The 21,514-nt window shown below is 32.4% G+C and overlaps 2 protein-coding genes across 4 annotated transcripts; one reads left to right on the plus strand and one right to left on the minus strand.

Annotated features, from left to right (window-relative positions):
• Window positions 1-2,529: 2,529 nt before the first annotated feature.
• Window positions 2,530-9,872, plus strand: LOC105127101 (uncharacterized). 3 transcript variants are annotated; one of them, XM_011028221.1, is made up of 6 exons: window positions 2,530-2,687; window positions 3,725-4,653; window positions 5,104-7,318; window positions 7,584-7,704; window positions 8,455-8,514; window positions 8,600-9,872. In XM_011028221.1, the coding sequence occupies exons 3-6, from the start codon at window positions 5,139-5,141 to the stop codon at window positions 9,593-9,595; spliced, it is 3,357 nt and encodes a 1,118-aa protein (XP_011026523.1). In that variant the 5' UTR covers window positions 2,530-2,687; window positions 3,725-4,653; window positions 5,104-5,138; the 3' UTR covers window positions 9,596-9,872. The 3 variants fall into 3 exon arrangements, with proteins under 3 accessions (XP_011026523.1, XP_011026526.1, XP_011026524.1); XM_011028222.1 differs by having other exon boundaries at window positions 2,531-2,687; window positions 3,725-3,885; XM_011028224.1 differs by lacking the exon at window positions 3,725-4,653.
• A 734-nt stretch (window positions 9,873-10,606) lies between these two features.
• Window positions 10,607-13,068, minus strand: LOC105127103 (dnaJ homolog subfamily B member 4-like). Its single transcript, XM_011028226.1, has 3 exons — window positions 12,489-13,068; window positions 11,936-12,336; window positions 10,607-11,457 (listed from the first exon to the last, which is right to left on the minus strand). The coding sequence occupies exons 1-3, from the start codon at window positions 12,651-12,653 to the stop codon at window positions 11,019-11,021; spliced, it is 1,005 nt and encodes a 334-aa protein (XP_011026528.1). The 5' UTR covers window positions 12,654-13,068; the 3' UTR covers window positions 10,607-11,018.
• Window positions 13,069-21,514: the final 8,446 nt, after the last annotated feature.

A 21,514-nucleotide genomic window follows, 5' to 3' on the forward strand; every position in this document is an offset into this window, starting at 1 on the left:
ATTTAAAATGAACATTTATCACAAATTAAAGGTATCTTATATTATTAGATATCTTATTATAAAACATGCTTTAGTTAAGGAGTTATTGATACTTCAAGTGCAAAATGATGATATAAAACCATGATAAAAATGCACTTTTAAGTAATAATCACTATCTCTGCATAAAATCAATATTAATATTGATTATAATGGATGATCTTATTGATATTAATATTACATACAAATTGACATAGGACCATCTTTTATAAAGCACATGATATTCTCAATATTAAATGTTGCTTAAAGAGATATTAACAATCACTATTAATGTTGATTGTAAAGGTTTTCTTCCCACTTGGATGAAAAAGAAAAGATTTACAAACTCTCAAGAAGAAGAAAAAAAAGGTTATAAATGCACTTTGAACAACTCAAGTAGGGGATTTATAATTTTTACTCTTTTACAATTTATTTTCAGTATTTATCATATTTAATCATCAAATGGTTCCTAAAATCCCTAAAAAGAGATTGTTTTTATAGAAAATCTAGAATATATTATGAATTTATGATTATTTATTATCTAAATAAAATGAAAAGTAATTTCCATAATATTTTAGATTTTTGAAGCATCATCATTTAAAAATATTAATAGATTCACTTTGATTTATCATTGCAATACATTTGGCAAAAAGTGATGAAAGTGATTTTTTTTTTCAACGGACCACAAGTCAAATAGATAATTAAAGCTATAAAGCTCTTAACCACCATTTAGAATCAAGTTTTAAGCTAAAAAGTTATAAATATTTTATAGATCTAAGTAAAAAAAATAATTTCAACTAATTAACTAGATAATTACTCTTCATTTGGTTTATAAAAAAAAACATCATGTTTAAATGTGTCATGGAGAGATGCTTGTCCTTGAGATAGTTAAGCATTTATTTAGAATGGGATTAACTCTTAGTGTTCGAACAAAAGACAAGTATCAAATCATACACTAATCCTCATATTGATTTTCACACTACACTCATCAAGACTTCATCGGTTTCACAACAACAACAAAAAAAATTATTATCTTCTTAATTTAGCATAAAGGCACTTTATAATAAGAATATTATTAAATTGTATTTTTTATAAATATAAAAAACATTTATAAAAATTTATATTTATACTTCGCAAGCTTCATTGTTGGATTCAATTAACTAAAAGAGACGGACTACCTTAGGTTAACATCTTGGTTACAGTTATATGATAAGAAAAGATAATAATATATAAGATATAGTAATTATCTTTATATTATATTTGATTGATGATAAACAAGATATGATAAATTATAAAAATATTTATTTTATTATTAATATGTATTATTATTAAATTTATCTATTTAAAAACATTATTAAACATTATTTTTTTAGTTTATATTAAATGTTGAAATTAATAATATAATAACTCTACTTATAAAAGTTTGATTGGCTTGGCAGGTTGACTTAGAATCTTATCAATGTAGGGTCTGAATTGGTCCAAGTTTAAGGAAAAATAGAGAATGGATTGACCCGGTTTGACTAGTTTAAAAACTTTGATAAACCTTCAACCTGGTCAATCCAAGAAAAAACCTGATCAAAACTCAAGTAAAAAGCCTTATTGATTTTCTCGAAAAACAATGTTGTTTGGTCCTTTAAAACAATTTAGGTTAATCAGGGTTGATCTTTCCAATCGATAAGTCAACACTTACTCTAAATTAAGTTTTAAATTTATAATAATAATAATTTTTATCCTTACTTAGCTTAGCTAGATAATTTATTATGAATTTCTTACCATAATATTTTAGAAATAAAAGATAATAAATATTATATTAGAAAAAAGTTTCTACTACACTTTCTATTTTGAAAATATAAAAATTAATTTTAAAATTATAACATGTATAAATTTATTTTCATATTTTTTTAACTAAATATATTTTTTCTTTTTCTACTTAATTGTTTCTATTCTATAATGTTACCTGTGTGAAATTATTTTTTGATAGATGAGAAAAGTTTTTATTTATTTCAAAGAAAAAATAAAATAAAATTAATGAATATATAAATGCATATTATTTTTTTAACATATTAAAAATTATGGTAGTTGTTGTGGTTTAAAATGTTTTTTTAGAAATATATTAAAATAAAAAATTTTTAATATAAAATATCAAAATAATTTAAAAATATAAAAAATTAATTTTTTTAAAAATAAAAATTTTAAAAAACACGTCCGTTAAATAATGTCATGCCTGCACAATTAAAAGAAAACACAATAATTATTATAATTAATAATAAAAACCAGTATGGTAACATAATTTACCGAAAAAGTACACAAACGTGGGTCCTTATCACGTGAGTAATATAGATATTGTGATACTGTTTTATTTTTAATATTAGTACATAAAAACAATTTAAAACCAAACAAAATTTCAAAATTTTATATAACTCGTTTCTACAGCAAAAACATACAGGTAGTAAGTAGGTCCCACATAAAAATCTTCCACGTGTCACCCCTAGCTCTTTCTTTTAAAAAACGAAAAAACTCCATCCCAAACGCATGCCTTCCGTAGTTACCTTCTTCAGATTAGCTTTCTAGGTTTTCTATTCATCTCTCTCTTGCCAAAGGCTTTCCCTCTGTATTGTCGCCCTTCTCTCTATCTCCATCTGGCTCATAATCTGCTCGATTCTTTTCATCAGGTACAACTAACCGCTTATTACTATTACCGAAACTCGATATCATGTTTTCATCGTCTTGGGCTTCTCGAGAGTCGAATCGGTGCCTTATGATGTGAAATTAGGGTTTTGTTTTTATAGTAGAAGTGTATTGTTAGCTTGATTTGAATTTGATTGCATGCTTTTGTGGATGCGTGAATTTAATCAGGGATTACGAATCGGACTTGTTTATGATTACGTTCCTTTTATGTGATTTGAAGTATTCAGACAGTTGATTTCGTTTTTTATTATTTTTTCTGGTTTTGTGAATTTGATTTTTTTCTGTATAATTTTTAGCTATAGTTGAAATATACTGTTTTTGAGGGTATTTAGATATGATTAGGTTTTTTTGTTGTAGTTTGTATCTCAGAGGCAGATGCTGTGGAGCGGAGCAGAAGAAACTACCTTTCGTTTTATTGTTAGGGATGATTAATAGGTTGGGTATACGGGGCGTTGCCCGCGGTACAATAAAAAGTATTAGAAAAATTTATTAATATTATTGGGGTGCGAGGGCATTCCCAGTGGTACAATAAAAGGGTATTAGAAAAAAATACTTCTTGGATGGTTAGTATTTTTTGAGCGGTTTATGATTTACTATAAATATATACATTCGATGTAATTTTAATATGACATAGTGAAAAATAAAAGTTCCTCGCTCCTATAGATGTAGAGACTTTTCTGTATTTGTCTTTTTTCTGGTTTCTTTCCTATTGCAATATTCATCAGTAATGGCGGCAATTTTTTCAATATAATCTTTGAACATTTTTTCGTTGTAATTTTTTGGCAAATCATCCTCGTAGTCTGATTGTCTGGTGCTATTTTTTTTTAAAAAAAAGAGAATGGTTTTGTAGTGTAACGGAAAAATATGTATTGCAAGCTGTCTTATAACCTGTGGGTGGCATATCTCCTTTTAAAAGAAAGTACCCTAAGCATGCCCGTTATCAGGGATTGTTTTTTTATCGGTGAAATGTTGTTTTGTTCCTGTAATGGATGCATGATATAGGAATCTTTGTGTGGTGCAGTGGTAAAAGCATCGGGATGCCAATTCTAAGTGTGCGTGTTCATGGGTGAAGTCTTGAGAGCAGCCACTTCATGCAAAAGTGCTGAAGTCTGACTGTATCAAGAGCACCCTCTTGGAACTCCGCTTAGATGGGATTTGCACTTGGTGATGGCGTCTCATTTTGTATGCCTCCATCTGTATTTCAAGAATTTTCTTGGGGTTTTTTTGCAGTTTTACCTCTCAATAGATTATCGATTGTCAAAATTTGGAAGCAAACTACCGGGCTTGCGTGTGTGGCTAGATAAGCTTTGATTGTGTCCAATATATCCTGGAATCATCGAACTAGTAATAGATAAGTTACGACAGATTGTCAACTGCTACCCTTCAGGTGTTTGTCCCAATAGGTGTATATACGTTCACGTAATTTCTTTGATATGGATGAATGGACAAGCTATGGGTGGTGATCAAAAGATGAAATGGATGTTTGCCATCTTTTGTTTAAAATTAAATCATATATACCATTAAGTTGCTCTTCAGCATTGTGGATAGATTTCTCAGATAAATTAAGAAAGCAGATTAGAGCTGATAAATTTTATAAAGGGAGAATGCATTTTACTATGATTTCTGGTGCCTTTTTTAACTGGTTACAGTGACTCCTTATTACCATCTTAATGCAGCTGCTCTATCTTGAATTATTAATTATTAATTCCTTCAAACTAGCCGGTGCTTTGTGCCATGGCAAGAATATCCAGTACAGAAAATGGCATGCGTTAAAAATTCCTCAGTTATTGATAGCCGATTACCATGGACTTCAAAGAAGGAAATCTTTTCGTGCCAGCTGACAGGCTTCCTGTGCAACACCTGTTTCATTTAAGCGTAGTAAAGTGCGAAAGCAAGATAATTTCATCAGATAAAAAGTTGGATGAAGTCAAATTGGGACAATATTTCTTGGTAAATTATGTAAAATTGTCAGCACTGATGGCAATGCCTTTGAGATTAAAAGTTGGCTTTTAAGTGAATACACACATTAAAAATACTGAACCTGGAATACACATTACTCCATCTTTTTTCACCATGGAATTCCTTCTGATTCTCGGTTTCTTGTGATCTTCATGGTCGGAGTAATTATCTGTTAATGGTATTCCACCGGCAAGTGATAAAAACACATTTGAAGATGCCTTACAGCTGTTATGGTTGTCACCATAAACACACCATATGAGTTTTTGTTACTCGTGCCTGTTAGAGTGACATTTTATTTTATTAGAAGATATGGATGTAACTTGGTCATGTGTAATTTTTTTTTTTCGAATTTTGATGTCACTATTCTGAATAATATAGACATGCAACCTTGACTTTTCAGTCTTGAGTTGAGGAACTAACAAAGAATGTCTTGTTTTGTAGTGGCTATTGCGTTCATTTCATGTTGATTGCCCAGCATGTCCAACAATCTTGTATCACAGCAATCATCAGTGCAGAGCGTCAAATTGGGTCAGTCGGAAGACATTTCAAATGAACTGGACTCGTCGATGCAAATGGGTTTGATGGAACCTGGAATCCATGATCCTGCATTACAACAGATGTCCATGTCGAACATGCAAATGGGACAGATGGGACCAATTTCAACCCATGCTTTATCACAGCAGATGTCGATATCAAACACCCAAGTACAATTGTCAGAACCTTTGCCTAATGATCATGTTTTGCAGAACTTCTCGGTATCAAGTGTACAAGCAGGACACATGGAACCACATGCATACCATATGGTTCCAGAGAAATTCTTATCTAGGAGGCAACCGGGAGACATGGAAACTGTGTTTCATAATACTGGATCACAGCAGTCATCACTATTGAACAAGCGAAAGGCCCCAGAGGAACCTTCTTCCAACAATTCTTTGTCACGGAAGTTATCAATGTCTCACAACCAGGTTGCGCATATGGAACTTAGGCCATGGCTACAGCCAACCCTGACACCAAATAAACCACCTGTACAGATCCAGTCTATCTTAAATTCATCAGGATCAAATCGTCCACAAGCACCATCTAAGAGGTCAGCTTCTAGTAAAACTGGACTGCAGAAATCGTCAGTTCAGAAAAATCAAACTGGACAGATGCAGCCATCTTCGAAGGCCAACAGTGAGTCTGATTCTGTGAGGTCCAAGCTAAGACAATCATTAGCAGATGCACTGGCTCTGGTTTCTCAGCAGCACGATAAAACTTCAAGTTCCGGAAAGTACTCTGAAGGTGAGGATGGAAGTGCTCAGGGGCAGAAACACAAAGAGACTCAACCTATGGGACAAACTTCTGGTGCAGCTGGTTTTCACCATTTGTCTGAGGAGCCCAAGGAATCCTTGTCCACCAAGGACAATTCTTTTACGCAAAACCATTCTGACAGCCATAAGAAGTCTCAAGAAACTTCCAACACTCATGGAAATGCTTATGCAACAGAGACATCAAACAATGATGGGCAGGAATTACCATCCAGTAATATTTTCCGTGATGAGGATATTTCATTTAGTGACAGTTTTTTGGTAAAAGATGAATTGTTGCAGGGTAATGGATTGTCCTGGATACTGGAACCTGACGCAGAGATAGCAGAGAAAAAGGAGATTGAAGCTGCCCAAACACCACATGGCCAGGAGCATATTGATGAATATGTTGGAAAAGAAGTAGTCAGGGATCCGCGAGTTTTGGCCTCTGAAATTGAAGCAGAACTCTTCAAATTATTTGGAGGGGTAAACAAGAAGTACAAGGAGAAGGGCAGGTCTCTTTTGTTCAATTTGAAAGATCGTAATAATCCTGAACTAAGAGAAAAAGTTATGTCTGGAGAGATTCCCCCAGGGCGACTCTGCTCTATGACTGCAGAGGAACTTGCATCTAAGGAGCTTTCGGAATGGCGGATGGCAAAAGCCGAGGAACTTGCTCAAATGGTGGTTTTGCCTGATTCAGATGTTGATATCAGACGTTTGGTGAAGAAAACTCACAAGGGTGAGTTTCAAGTTGAAGTTGAACAGGATAGTGTAGCAATGGAGGTTGCTGTTGGGCTGAATTCATTCACTACACCACCAAAATCAGATGAGAAGGAAGGTTCTCCGGGTTCTAAACCTGATCAAATGAAAGACAAAGTGAATGCTACTGATGACAAGAGTGATTTAGAAGACAAGGCAGCTTCTTATACGCTTACAATTCCTTCGAGTGAAGGAAATGATTTGATGCAAGGACTCATGGTGGACGATGAATTGAAAGATGGAGAATTTCTTCCTCCAATTGTCTCTCTGGATGAATTCATGGAATCCCTTGATTCAGAACCACCATTTGAAAATTTACCAGAGGATGCTGGAAAAACAACACCCACCCTTGACAATGATGATTCACAGCTTCGGCCAGAAGCCAAGTCTCATGTGGTAGCTACAAAAGATGCTGTTGGTAGCATCCCAGAAAAATCTGAAAACGTTGAGGAAACTAGCACATCATCTGAAGCTGATGGGAGATATGCCAGCATTCATGTAGAATCCAAAACGACACCCTCTACTGGTGCATCCAAGGGTGAACATGTCTGGGAAGGCTTACTTCAGCTGAGTATTTCCACCATGACCTCAGTTGTTGGCATCTTTAAGAGGTATGTGTTTTTGTCACCTAGCATTAAAAGCATATATGTTGTCAAATAGTTTTTGCACGGGAAACAGATAGTATTGTACTTGTCTTTCATCTGATGTTTTACGGGGTCTCTTGCGTAAAATTAGAATCTTTAGTTGCCCGGCATCCAAGCATACATTACACTGGATGAGCAGTGTCCTATAGTTTCGTAATTCGTTTATGATGAATTAGGTGGTTGTTACTGTGAAACTTGTTACTTTTTTTCTGATCTGTTTTTCTTGCTGCAGTGGTGACAAAACATCTGCAAAAGAGTGGTCTGGCGTTGTTGAGGTCAAAGGGAGAGTCAGACTTGATGCGTTTGAGAAGTTTCTCCAAGAGCTCTTGATGTCCCGAAGTCGTGCTGTTATGGTATCTCAAGTTTCTTTTTGCTGTACTAAATTTCAGTTATGCTACTTTTGTCCAGAAAAGGGGGATAATTTGCTATCCCTGCTTATTAATCCCACTCTACTGCTGCTGCAGAATTAGGGTATTTTTATTTTTGGAGAATGACATCTTCCTAAAGATTTGTGTGAATGAATGGCTTGATAAAGTTCATATAAAGGAAAAACAATATTTGGCCTCCAATAATTTGATTTTTTAGTTGCTGAGGGAAAGTTAGTTACTGAGAGGAATAAAACGTGCAATGAATTTGTTGCGGAATCTGTGAAACGCCCCTTGTTGTTGGCTCTCAAGAGCAAACAGTAACTGGTTTTAGTGTACAGGGCGTCCGAGTAAAGATAGTTGCTTTCATTTCTTGCCTGCTGAATGGGAACGAACCGATACATTTTCTTTCCCTTTCCAGTGGAAAGAGGTGTACAAAGATACTAAATCAGCCTAGAATATTTATTTAACGGATGCCATTGTTTGGTTGGGATATCTTCCCAGAAATCTGAGCAGATTCACAGTACTCGCGTACCCAGAATATATTGATGGAAGATAAAATATTTTAGTTTTGTATAGCCACACCATGGTTGGATCTTGCCAGTTTCTGGCTCTTTTTTCCCATAAAATCTGATATGTCATAGGGAGGATCTATACCGTTTTTTCCTTTCAAGCATAACTTGAAAAGGCCCCATTTGCTTTCCATGTTGCTAAAGAAATTGACTTTTGCTTTTGCAGGTAGTGCACTTTGTTTGCAAGGAGGGGTCCACGGAGAGTGAGAGGGCTACTCTTAGAGGGGTAAGAAACATGAAAAACTGCTTTTCATCACTCTTTAGGCTTTGTCAGTTTTCGATGTCAGCTGTGACTGAAATGCCTGCTGCAGGTTGCCGATTCCTATGTTTTGGATGAGAGAGTGGGTTTTGCTGAGCCTGCTCCTGGAGTGGAACTTTATTTATGCCCATATCATTCAAAGACACGTGAAATGCTCATCAAGGTCCTTCCAACGGACCAACTTGAGGCCCCTAATGCCATTGATAATGGTCTAATTGGTGTTATTGTATGGAGAAAAGCTCAAGTAACGTCAATAATATCACCTAACGCTGCATCGCACCATAAACTCAACTCAAAAAAGCAACACCACCTTACTTCTAGGAGACACCATGATAAGGATACTAATATGAAAGTGAATATTGCATCAAAACATCCGTTGCCACCACCTCGTAGTGGAACTTCTGCCTATCCCAACCCCCAACCTGATGAAGACGATGACGATGTGCCTCCCGGGTTTGGCCCACTGGCTGGTCGGGATGAGGATGACTTACCAGAGTTCAATTTTTCTAGTGGCTATATTGCATCAAGATCAGAGTTTTCGAACCAAAACCCTACTAGGAGACAGGGAATGGCCCCTCACAATTCATATCCACAAATCCCATCTCATCCTCTAGATTTGAGAGAACTTGTACACAGATATGGACAACCTAAAACCGATGTTCTACCAGTGCAGCCATGGAATGATGATGACGACGACGATGACATGCCAGAGTGGCACCCAGAAGAAACCCCAAAGCAGCGCACTCATCCTCAGCCAATGCACGTGCATGGTGTACAGCAGCAGCCTATTCTAAGAGCCCACATGGTGCAGCAAAGAGTACACCAGACAAGGGAACCATTAGGAAGATATCCAGCCATGCCTCAAGCGAATCTGATGCATGGTCAACAAAACGGTGCCCCTTCTTGGCAGCAAGGCGCTTGGGCAGCTCCTCAGCCTGGACCCCATGGTTATCCTGCTTATCAATCTGGTGGAGGGCAAGTCAATGGCTCGCCCGGGCTGCAGGGCATGGCTTGGCGTAGAGATGCTACTAAAAGTAGAGGCTTTTGATTATGTTAGTTTTCTTTCTGTTTTCAGTCTTTATGGTTCTGTAACCATGATTATTTTCAATTCATAGTTACTTTAGTTAGATTTTCTAGAGCCAATCAAAAGTTAGAATACTAGTCATGCAAAAATTGGCCGTGAATTAGATCAAGGGAAGAACGATGTATACCGGCTTGTTTTGCACCCTTTAAATGGTCCTCTTTTGGTTGTAATTAAGCTTTTCCAAGTACTAAACTTGCTCTAAAATGAAAAATTAATACAGGAACCCAGATGTTTAATGTGATAAGTAGGTATCCAGATGCCTTCTGTTTCTACTCTGCACCACTTATGTTTCAGGCCGTCCTGCCGACACCCCCCCTCTCTCATTTGATCAAAGACTAGCGTTTCAGTCTTCTTCTGGTCATAAAATATACCCAGACTCCATTTTCTACCAGTACTATTTAGGTGAAGTGAACTCCTCTCTCTTTCTCTCTCTCTCTCTCTCTCGCTCTCTTGCCGACAAGTAAACCAACCTCGTGCATGATTTTCTCTACCGTGGAAGGGATGAGGGGGGCTTCTTTGCAAGTCAAATGTGGCAAACCGTACTCGAGAAATGGTTATTTTAGAAGTCCTTCCTCTTCTTTTTGGTCAATCGATGGGAGGCGTGATTTTTGCTAGTCTTCTTGTATATGTTCTTTCCATCTTGTGCGCAAAAAGTGTTTCTTGGCTATGCAATAATGTAAATCTTGAGAACCCACGAAAACCCAGTATGAGAAGATGAGCGAGATTCCATGTGGGTCACTGGAAAATGAACTTTTTAGTAGATGTTGATGGAAAAGGTGATCAGCGTCCATAAGGTTATCAGTGCACGTGGAGGATAATTCCGTATGTGCACGATGCTTCAAGGAGGAGATGGCGGTGCAGAGGCATCACACATGCTTCTGAAAGACTTGGGAAAATAAACGAAGGGACAACAGTGAAACTGCTAGTCTGCTTGGAAAGCTTAGGAAGATACCACTAGTTTTCCAACATCAAAAATTAAACCATAAAACCAACATGCTATAGGAACCACTTTGTCATTTTCCTTGTTGGAAGAGAATCATCCAGACGACACTGCAAAAGAAAAATACATAATGGAGTCGTCCAGCAAAGGAATACAGGGACAAAAACAATATGATGTATGCAGACCTGTATATCCCTCCTCCTATCCTAAAGAAAAAAAATGAAAATCAATGAACCAGCCAGTAATGGCTGGGGGGGGGGGGGGTGAGGGTCTATGATAATTACAGTACTTTTCCTATAAGTGTTGGTTTAAAGGGTCTATAAATACAAGGACAGAAAAGGACAACCTTTGCAAATTGAAAGAACGGGAAACAGCATTGGCTTCAGAAGTTAACTCATATATGTGTGTATCTATATATATATATATATATAACAAGTTGATCAATCTTTAACCCCCTAATGCGCGCTTGAGCCCTGCTCGCTGCTCTGGTGTCAATCTTGTTGGGAACTTCACTTCAAATGTGATCCTCATATTGCCCCTATTACCTGGCTCCTTAGCTATAGGCATACCCTCCATGGCCACAACAAGCTCGTAACCAGGGCTCACTATATCATGTACAGGAATTGATAGATTACGGCAGTCAAGTGTGGTGAGATTTACTGTTGTTCCTCCTAGGGCCTCGGCCAGTGTCACCTTGTGGTTGATGATAAGGTCATTTCCATCTCTCTTGTATGTGGTATGGGGTTTCTCATCAATAATAAACACAAGGTCTGCTGGAAGCTGATTCTGCTGCTCATTTCCTTTATCCGGGAAAGTAATCTTTGTTCCCTTCTTCCACCCTGGCTTCACATCAATGGTTAATATTTCTGTTTCTTGTATTTGCCGCCTGCATAGTTTCATATTCAATTACAATTAGAAAAGGAATTGTTGCCTTTCTAGCTCTATGAAGGGGGTTGATATGTGAAAAAGTCACCCCTGTAATTTAGACATCAGCAGCACATGCAAAGACAAGGTAGCACGAGCATAAAGCAAACTCGAGTGATCAAGAAGTTAGGAATCGACAGAGACATTTCAAGGATCTGATAAAGCTTGTTCTCATGCACACGAGGAAAATGATGACAGTGTATTTCATGGCACAAGAATTTGCATGTAATTGTATGTAAACGATGATCAAAGGGTTTGGCAAGGCTCCTAGCCAAGTAAATAATTGATCGTAAGACCATCCATTTAGCACACAAGGAACATGATCCTCCGGGTCCAAGAAATGGTGGCTTTTCTTGCAGCATTGATTTTGAACAACTATATCAAGACACCAAACAGGGGGGAAACTGAATAAACTTAGTTAGAGAAATAAATAAACATACCCACGGGCATCAACGACAGTTCTCGATATCTTCATTTTCCTTGTTGATCCAGAGTATAGTTCCTCGAGGCTACAAGGCAATTTGCTCTCTACAGGTGGTGGTTTCCTTAGTGTAGTTCCCTCGCTATAAGTTCGGAAAAGATTATCAGTACAGCCAAATGAACCAAACGACCCTCCATCTGATTGGAACCTCGAGGATCTACCAGCTGCTGTTGATCCAAATCCAAAAGGACTGCTCCCAAAGAATTCTGCAAAGATATCCTCTGCATTCCTAGGATTGAAACCATTTGACCCACTACCATTGCCAAAAGGGAAGCCGCCACTGCCAGATGGCGGTGCTTCTTTCAATCCTTCTTCACCATACTGATCATAAATTGCTCTTTTTTGTGGATCACTCAAGACCTGGATTCACAAAATTGATCAAAACCCCAGGCAATGCAACCACAACAACAATTCACTGTCCTTGACGCGAAAAAGAAATGTCCTCTTATCAGTAGAAAAGAAATTCATAGAACAGATTGAAATTTTTTAAGGGAAAGCAAAATCAAACATGCCTCATATGCCTCAGAGATCTCCTTGAATTTGGCTTCAGCTTCTTTCTTGTTGGTGGGGTTCTTATCAGGATGCCATTTCATAGCCAATCTTCTATACGACTTCTTTAGATCACCATCTGTTGCATTCCTGTTCACCTTCAATATATTATAGTAATCAACCCCCATCTTCTTATTTTAATAACCCACCAATCTTTTCTCAAAAGAATCCAAGAATCTACCTATATCTCCTATTAGATCTAATTACCAATCTTTTTGCTCCAAGCCCAGATCATCAAAACCTTTCCTTTTAATCGACTATATATCCATCAAAGTTTCATTAAAAAAAAAAAACAAGAAATGTTTCGTCTTTGAGCTATATTAACAACAACATTGGCAAAAGAACCCTGAAATTATTTGCTTGTGAAAAATTGTGTAGCATGATTTCAGAATTGTTTCTTTGTGGATACGGAGAAGAAGGAGCTGAATCTGTTTGAGAATGGTCTCAAAACCATGTCTTTTGTCTGATGGCTATCGACGATCTTAATACCGAAAGTAACGGAGAATGTGTAATAAAACTACAAGACGGTTGTGTTTGGTCTTAGAATTTTCTCCTTTCCATTTTTTTGTTTTTTTCTATCCTTTGGTAGACTATATTCCAATCCTTGTTATTCCATAATATTCCATTCCTCTTCTTTTAGTTTGGATTTTCTAGTATCAATTTTTATTTTTAAGAACTTGATGTGATCGTTTCTTTATTAAATAGATAGAAGATGTGAGATTTATTTTATTTTATTTTATTTTTACAGGTAAATTTAGGATTTTATAATATTATTGTATGTGTCATGCATGAATAAAAAAGGTGGTCGTGAGTTAAAACTCCAATTAAAATGTTACGTATTTGTTTGGAAATATAATTAAAATATTTTATTTAAAAATATATTAAAATAATATATTTTTTATTTTTTAAATTTATTTTTAGCATCACCAAGTTCAAAATAATTCAAAAATATAAAAAAATTAACCTATTAAAACTCCAGTACAAATATGATCATAAATTCACACAAAGCTTTCACAACAAAAAGCTCATTACAAGCGTCTTGGAGGTGTTCTAATAGCTTAATGATATATAAATCTTATATATTCTACTTATTATTCTTATACAGTCGTGGGCTATACTAATACTGATAAAATCTAGACTTTTAGAATATTTAAAATGAGATTAAATGTATTTAAATATAGATAGAAGAAATGATATGACTTAAACATAGTGGATTAACTCTGATTAATTAACTAATGAAAGTCTATCTTTTTTACCAATATAAGAAATTATCCTGTTAGTAGGGAGTTTTGGTAGGAAATGATTAGAGAAAATAAGAAAATGTTGGAAAAAGAGAACATTCAATTAGCCACCCTAACTATTGAAAGATAAGGGCCAAATTGAAACTTTTACAATTTGTAGGGTAAATATCAATAAACTTAAATCTATAAAGAGCCGAAATTGAATATTGTTGAGTATGCATGAATTAAAATATAATTTATGAATTTTCTCTTCTCCTCCTGTTTCGAACGGCTTGCCCACGATGACCATTTCTTGCCATCCTTTTATTAGGCAGATATTGAAAGCTCCTTTCACCTCTTTTCTTCCAATGCGGTATTTTTATTTAGAAAAGTATTAAATAGATGAATATTTTTATTTTTATTTTTATTTTATGATTTTATGTATCAATTTAAAAAAATTTAAAACAATTCTAAAATATATTTTTATATATTTTAAAAATATTTTAAAAAACATCATGTTATTAAACATGCTTTTATAAAACCTTCATATTTATTTAATTGTGGTCTCTAAGGACATTTAAATCTAAAACTATCTCTCTATTTTTTTTTAATATGGTGACTTATAATTTTTTTATTTTAATCATGAAAGTATTTTTAGAACAAACATATTGAAATCAAATAATTTCTATCACTAGGGTTTTTTTTTTTTTTTCCTTCAATTTATGCCCTAACTTGCCTGTTGAAATTAATGGATGCCGAGTCCATAGCATACAGGTTCATATAAAAGGAATAAAGAATTAAAATATAGCATCTTATCCGATTTTTGAGAATCTAAAATATTGCTCTTGAAAGTTGACATATAAATAAAGGGAAGGGAAGGCTTGATATAAGAAACATTTTCACAACAATATGATATTTAGAACCAGAAGGAATCCACCACTGAATTAACTTGCGAGAAATAGTTTAAATTATGTTTTTTTATTTAATTATTTTTATTTAAAAATATTTTTATATATTTTCAAATTATTTTGATGTGCTATGTCAAAAATAATTTTGAAAAATAAAAAATATTTTTAATATATTTATAAACAAAAATACTTATAATATACTTCTAAACAACTTGATAATAATCAATAAGACAGCCTTCCGAAGTTGATTTTTCTTCCATTCAATGGTTAGGTGCTATGCCATGGCCCTTTGACACCTCCACGATTCAAATCATTTGATGTATTTTTAAATAAATTTTTTTATTATAATATGATGTTTTCATCCTCTGAAATGAACACCACTCAGTGGTAAACGAGGAAATGCAGCTGAAATCTCTCCTTCAACAAGCAAATCCTCTCCTTTGCCTTGGAAAATAATTAAAAACAAATCATTTGATGTATTTTTAAATAAAAAATTTTATTATAATATGATGTTTTCATCTAATTTCAATTAATTATTGAGATATGGCGTGTTCCTTATACGTTGTCAAGGATCAATTGAGTTCTAAAAGTCCACCTCATTTTCTTCATAATTGTCTATACAAACAATGAAGGCGGTTGTTTTTTTTTTTTTTTCTCCCTGCATTTCCCCTTTATTTATTTTTTTTCTTTCATTCTTTTTTTTTCATTCTTTTATGTTTGTTTAATTTTAAATTTATCTTCAAAAACTATATCTTTTCATTAGGTTATTATAATATTATATAAGTATTTTAATATTTAATTTATATTTAATTTTATAATATCTATTTTTGTTATCAAATAATTAAATAAAAATAAATTTTTTAAAAAATATTTTTTAAATATAATATATTCCATCTCATGGATTGTTAATTTAGAGGGTTAGTTGTGAAACCTAAATCAATTCAATATATCAATATCTTAATATTAAAAAAATCATCTTGAATATTCCTTTAATTCAAACCACTATTTTTACATGTTGTTCAAGTTGTTTATAAATTAGCTAAATCAATTGAATTATTTCAGAATAATTTTTATATAATTTAATTTTAAATATAAATTAGATAAAAAATGAAGTCGGGAGATTTCAGAGTTAATTTGTTAGACAAGCTAAGTTTAATAATAATAATAAATATTTTTCCATGTATAAATATATTTTTTTACATTCAATTTATTTTTATTTTTTTACACCACAGTGTAGTTTTGCACTAATAATAAACTAAACTAGAAAGAAAGTTGGAAGATGGATGAGAGAAAGACCCTAGTTACTAGGGGTGAGTAAAAAAATCGAAAAACCGATTAAACCGAGAAAACCGGAAAAAAATAACCGAAAAAACCGAACCGAAAAAAAAAACCGATTAAACCGATTAATAAAAATTTTAAAAAACCCAGCCGGTTCGGTTCGGTTTGGTTTCGGTTTTATAACTAAAAAACCGAAAAACAGAACCGAACCGAACCGAAACCGAAAAAAACCGAGCCAAACCAGAAAAACCGAGAAAAACTTAGCCAAACCGGAAAAACCGAGCCAAACCGATTTGAACCGGTTTTCTCCTAAAAACCGAACCGAACCAAAACCGGTCGGTTTGACCCGGTTTCGGGTTTTTTTTCAAAAAACAATTTTCGGTTTGGTTACTTTTTTTTGATAAAAACCGAACCGAACAGAAAATGATCACCCCTACCAGCTACATATAAACATCTTTTTCAATTTTTATCTCCATATTTTTTTATTAATTAATAATTTTATCTATAAAAAAATCAATGTAGCACTTTTTTTTCATACTCAATTTGATTTTTTCAATTACATCCTTTTAAGATTAAATTGATGACTAGTTTGTCAAACTTTGTTAAGAGTTGAAAAAATTCAATGATAGGATATTAAAGTTAAAAACACAGAAATATAATGACCAATCTAATATTATGAGGCAAAGTTTATTTTGGTCTAAGAATTTAATTTTTTATTTTTTATCCTTGGATGAGAGAGGCTCACGGAAAGTGACATTAAAGAGAGAAAATTATTGATTGAAACCAATTGATTTTGGTATCAAAAAATTTCTTTTAATGAGGAGAATTCCATTAAAATATTATTTAGCCTTTATTGTGCCTAAAAATGTAGATCTTGTCTCAGAAAGCTTTTGAGAATCATGTTGAGTTTTGTTTTTAAATCAATTTTATGGGTGTTTCCGGCCACAAATAAATTTATTTGGGTTTTTATGTGTTTTGAAGTAAAAATAATGGACAAAATAGGTTATAAAGTCTAAAAATCTTCTTTAATGATTTTAGTAAGATTTTGGAAAATAGTAGACTACATGATGATCATCTATTTTTAGAAAACAAAGATGTTTTTTAAAATAAAAATTTGGAATGATAAATAGATATTAGTAGTCGAGTGGTCAAAATGGCAATTTCAGGAGGTATATAAGAAGGTTCGATTTTAAGACCACATTTGGCTAATTGTTTTCCTTCATAGTTTATTCCTGTTTTTTTCTGTTTTTTTTTATACTTTGAAGTTTTTTTTAAAAAAAATTATAGGTGTTTGAAGTTTGTTAATTTTTTATGTTTATTTTCTTAAAATTTAATTTTTCTTTTGGGACATTTTCATCGAAATAAAAAATGGCATATAAAAAAAGTAAATATTTAAAAACAAGGAGATTTAAAAGAATTTATTTTATTTCATTAGATATTCACATTGCTAATCAAAATTTATCTTTATTTTCCTAAAAACAACTATAACAAAATACACAACCTAATATATATAATAATAATTAAAGATATATTTATTTTTTGTTTTTTATATAATTTTATTTTCAATTTTAATTACAACTATAACAAAATACACAACCTAATTTTATTTTATTTTCAAAATCGGTTTTTTGATTAAAAAATTTTAATTTTATCTTTTAATATTTAATTTATTTTGAATTGATACTCGTGATATGTTTTAGTTTTTGTTTATATAAGATTCTCGTAATTTTAAATAAATATCTTGATATTTATTGAGTTTTTTATATATATATTTTATTAAATTATCATACTTTTATAATTATAATTATAGGTTTTACATATTAACTATCAAGTTAATCTAATATATTAGCAATCAAATATTTTTTTTCTATTTAAAAGAAAATTCTTTTAATCCAACTAAAAACTTTAAAGAAAATTCTTTTAATCCAACTAAAAACCTGATAGATAGCTTGAAGCTTACACCCATGAAATTGATTAAATAAATATACTGATATTTATTAATTTTTTTATATTTTATTATATTATCATATTTTTATAATTATAATTATAAATTTTATATATTAATTCAAGTTGATAAAATTAATTTAATATATTAACAACCAAATGTTCTTTCTATTAAAAAAAATTCTTTTAATGCAACGAATCAAAAACCTAGTGGATACCTTGAAGCCTAAACCCAAGAAATGTACATAAAGGGTATTTATAGGATAGGAGTGGATTCGAGATATTTAGCTTTATAAAGTATACACTCTGCTCCTGACCGCCCCCAGTCCTAACCTAAAATATGTCAGGGTGTTGTGGTCCTGCTTGCCATCTCTATTATTTGTTGAAGCTGCCGGGCTTCCCCGTGATTGACCGGTACAGGCTGCCACCTCTGCTGTTAATATAAAATAAAAAGAAATTCTGAAAAATATAGCTTAATTTATCATGTTCTAACTACAAAAAATATATTTTACAATCTCTTTATTTGTTATTTGTTTACCGTGTTATGTTACGTCAATGTCATTTATATAGTTTTTAAAATGTAAAATAAAAAGTTTATACATATATTTAATTAAAAAAAATAAAAACTAATTGTATTAAAAAAATTTAAAATAATCGTTAATAATAAATAAAAAAGCTATGATAGAAATAAACACATATGAAATTGATTGAATAAAAAAATTATTTAAGGTTATATATATTATAAATATTATTCAAAAATAAATATTTTTTATTTATATAAAACATAAAAAATTATAGATAAATTAGAATAATATCTTTAAAAATTAAATGCATACAAAATAACTAAAAAAAAATTTTTTACTTAAAAGAGGCTAAAAATAAAAGATAGAATGCGTATTAATTTAAATATAAATTAGAAAATTATTTTGAAAAAACATCATATAAAAAAATTTAGAAAAATTTAGATAAAAAAAAAGATTAAATATTGTTGGACCTAGCAAATAAGGTCAATACGCCTGACCCATGCAGTAAGGGCCCAAACACTTGGGCCCTTAATTTTTTTTATTGAAAATACCCTAATATTTTTTTAAAAAAATAAGTTATTAGCATGTCATTTGATTTTACCTAAATTACAGTTATTATAGTGACTATAAAATCAAGGTTGAAATGTTTTTACCTAAAATTTTTTTGATCCAAAACACTTAGAAAAGACTTTAAAAACATTGATTAACATGTTTATCCCTCAAAAATCTAAAACAAAAAAAAAAACATTCTAAAACCTATCCAGTAGAATTTAGCAACTTTTTTCTTTTTTTTCCAAATTAAAAAGTACAAATAAACAAAATAAAATTTTGAATCAAAATAATTTTTGTTGAAACTTCAAATATTAGAGGAACTCATTGTTATAATTAGTAAGGAATGAAAACTAAGTTGAATATTTCACAAGAAATTTCAAAAACACTAGTCATCATCTTTATATGTTTTATTATAATCACTTATTTTTTTTTAACTTTATCATTCTTCAAATAATTTTGGCTAAATTAACCTCCAACTAAACCCTCAAAGAACAAAAAAAAAATAGATTGAAAAAAAAATCATGGATAAAATGAATCCTCAATGATAATGGTGTTAAGAAGAGTGGGAAACCTCTCAAGATATACCGAGTGCCCATTGGATGCTCCATTCTTGTTCTTCCTTGAGTTTGAGTTTCCACTAGATAAATGATTTCACTTAAAAGATCTTTCTAATTGGCTTTCCTTATAAAAATAAAGAGGTCTGATTCATAGTACACTTACCTTTTATACCCATATATGATTCATCGTAACTTGTTTCACCTTAAGCAAGCTTCTATTTCGTAAGGTGTAATCAATTATTGAGGCCTTTGAAGCCAATGGCTTAAAAAACTCTTTTATCTTTAGCATCTCCTTATTAAACATCTTCAAATATATCTACGTGGACTTATCTAGTTGGATAACTCTAAAAAGCTTCGTGGAACTTTCCGTGGAACTTATCTAGTTGGGTAACTCTAAAAAGCTTCGTGGAACTTTGTTTGGTGTACTTGTACTGAAACACGACAATAATTTGGCACAAAGATCACTAAAACCTTCAATAAAGTTTGAGTTCAAATTATTATATCAGACGCGCACAAACCCATAGAAGGTTATCGGGAGGATCTTGCACATCGTATCGTTATCCTAGATGACCTGCTCCAAGCTATTCCATATGTTTTGCATATGTTCTCTTGGGTCGGTGAAACTATCATTGTAGTTCAAGCTTAATTTTATAGACAATAGTCCTAGAGAATTCGAGTATTCAAAATTCATATGGATAAGGGAAAGCCTCACACTTGGTTGGGGTTATAGATATTTTTCTATATATACTAAAAGGCCATGCCTCTTGGTCTTGTACCTATTAGGATCTAGGAAGATTTAAAAGTCTAATTCAGAATAATGTAATTAGTAACTATTATTCATCCTCTGATAATGAGAAAAGACGTGCCTTGAGCACCCACTTTATAAATGGCTATCAGACAAAGTGAGTTATCCTTTAAGATACTTTGTGAACACGAGGCAAAACAATTTTCTAGTGTTATTTTGTCTAGACCCGTCAAGGTAGTGTAATTGCCTATAAGCATTAGGAGCTACTAATGATGATGGCGTTAGGGTACCATATGGTGCCATTAGGAGCTACTAGTGATGATGGCGTTAGGGTACCATATGGTGCCAAGGATATCAAGACTTGTTTGAATGTCAAGGCTTTATTTTTTTCCTTATATTGCTAGCATTATCGAATAGAAAAGTTGCACTTAATTGATAAATTATTGAAAGTCTAGCTGGGTAAAAATGTTTCGTGATGGCGAGAACATCTGTCACATTTCCTAGCCTTAAAGGTGTCTTAATTGTCTTCCACGAAGCAACTTAGAAATATCAAGAATAAATTCTCTAAGAAATAATTGAATTTTAGTATATATAATTGATTTTTATCCATTTTTTAGTATTTCAAAAATTGAAAAATCACCATATAAACATTAGCTGACTTTAATTCTACATTAATTAAATTTAACTTTTCTAAATAGCATTTTATATTAACTTTCACTTCATGATACAATTTATTCAGTGACAAATGAAGTTAATTTTAGCTTTCAATAAATTGAGAAATATTATTTTTCTTTCATAATTAGTTTATAAAACCTTTAGATTGCATCCGATTTATTGGCTCAACATTTCTCTTTATTGCCGTTCAAATAAATTATTCTTTATGAGTTTTATTTTCTCACTTTTTTTCAAGAGGAATGATTTCAAAAAAAAACACCAAGGCAAATGACAAAAAGAAATTAAATAGAACTCAAATAAATAAAACATCTGTTCATGTAACGAGGGATAAAAATAAGAAAACCACCATGGCAGATCATCAAAACGGGGAAAAACCACAACGGTCTCCACAAAGAAGAAGGGAAAATGGCATTTTAGTGCCCCGGAACAACAGCCGTACGCATGCCATTGATGCAAGTCAGTTGCTTCGAGTCATACATCCCAAGAACATATCATTCTCAGGAACGATCAGCAATGCAAGTTCAAGTTTTGCTACATTAAATATTACCTTGACCACTCAAAACAGAGACAAGGCTAATGCATCTGC

This window comes from Populus euphratica, unplaced genomic scaffold, assembly GCF_000495115.2.
Source record: "Populus euphratica unplaced genomic scaffold, PopEup_1.0 scaffold50.1, whole genome shotgun sequence".
NCBI lineage: Eukaryota > Viridiplantae > Streptophyta > Magnoliopsida > Malpighiales > Salicaceae > Populus > Populus euphratica.

What these genes read in the sequence shown, in the direction of transcription:
- LOC105127101 (XM_011028221.1), top strand. Translation starts at nt 5,139, where the DNA reads ATGTCCAACAATCTTGTATCACAGCAATCATCAGTGCAGAGCGTCAAA. An exon ending in GTTGTTGGCATCTTTAAGAG is followed by an intron (nt 7,319 to 7,583) that starts GTATGTGTTTTT and finishes TTCTTGCTGCAG; the next exon opens with TGGTGACAAAACATCTGCAA. An exon ending in AGAGGGCTACTCTTAGAGGG is followed by an intron (nt 8,515 to 8,599) that starts GTAAGAAACATG and finishes TGCCTGCTGCAG; the next exon opens with GTTGCCGATTCCTATGTTTT.
- LOC105127103 (XM_011028226.1), bottom strand. Translation starts at nt 12,653, where the DNA reads ATGGGGGTTGATTACTATAATATATTGAAGGTGAACAGGAATGCAACA. An exon ending in AGATCTCTGAGGCATATGAG is followed by an intron (nt 12,337 to 12,488) that starts GCATGTTTGATT and finishes TTGTGAATCCAG; the next exon opens with GTCTTGAGTGATCCACAAAA. An exon ending in ACTGTCGTTGATGCCCGTGG is followed by an intron (nt 11,458 to 11,935) that starts GTATGTTTATTT and finishes GAAACTATGCAG; the next exon opens with GCGGCAAATACAAGAAACAG.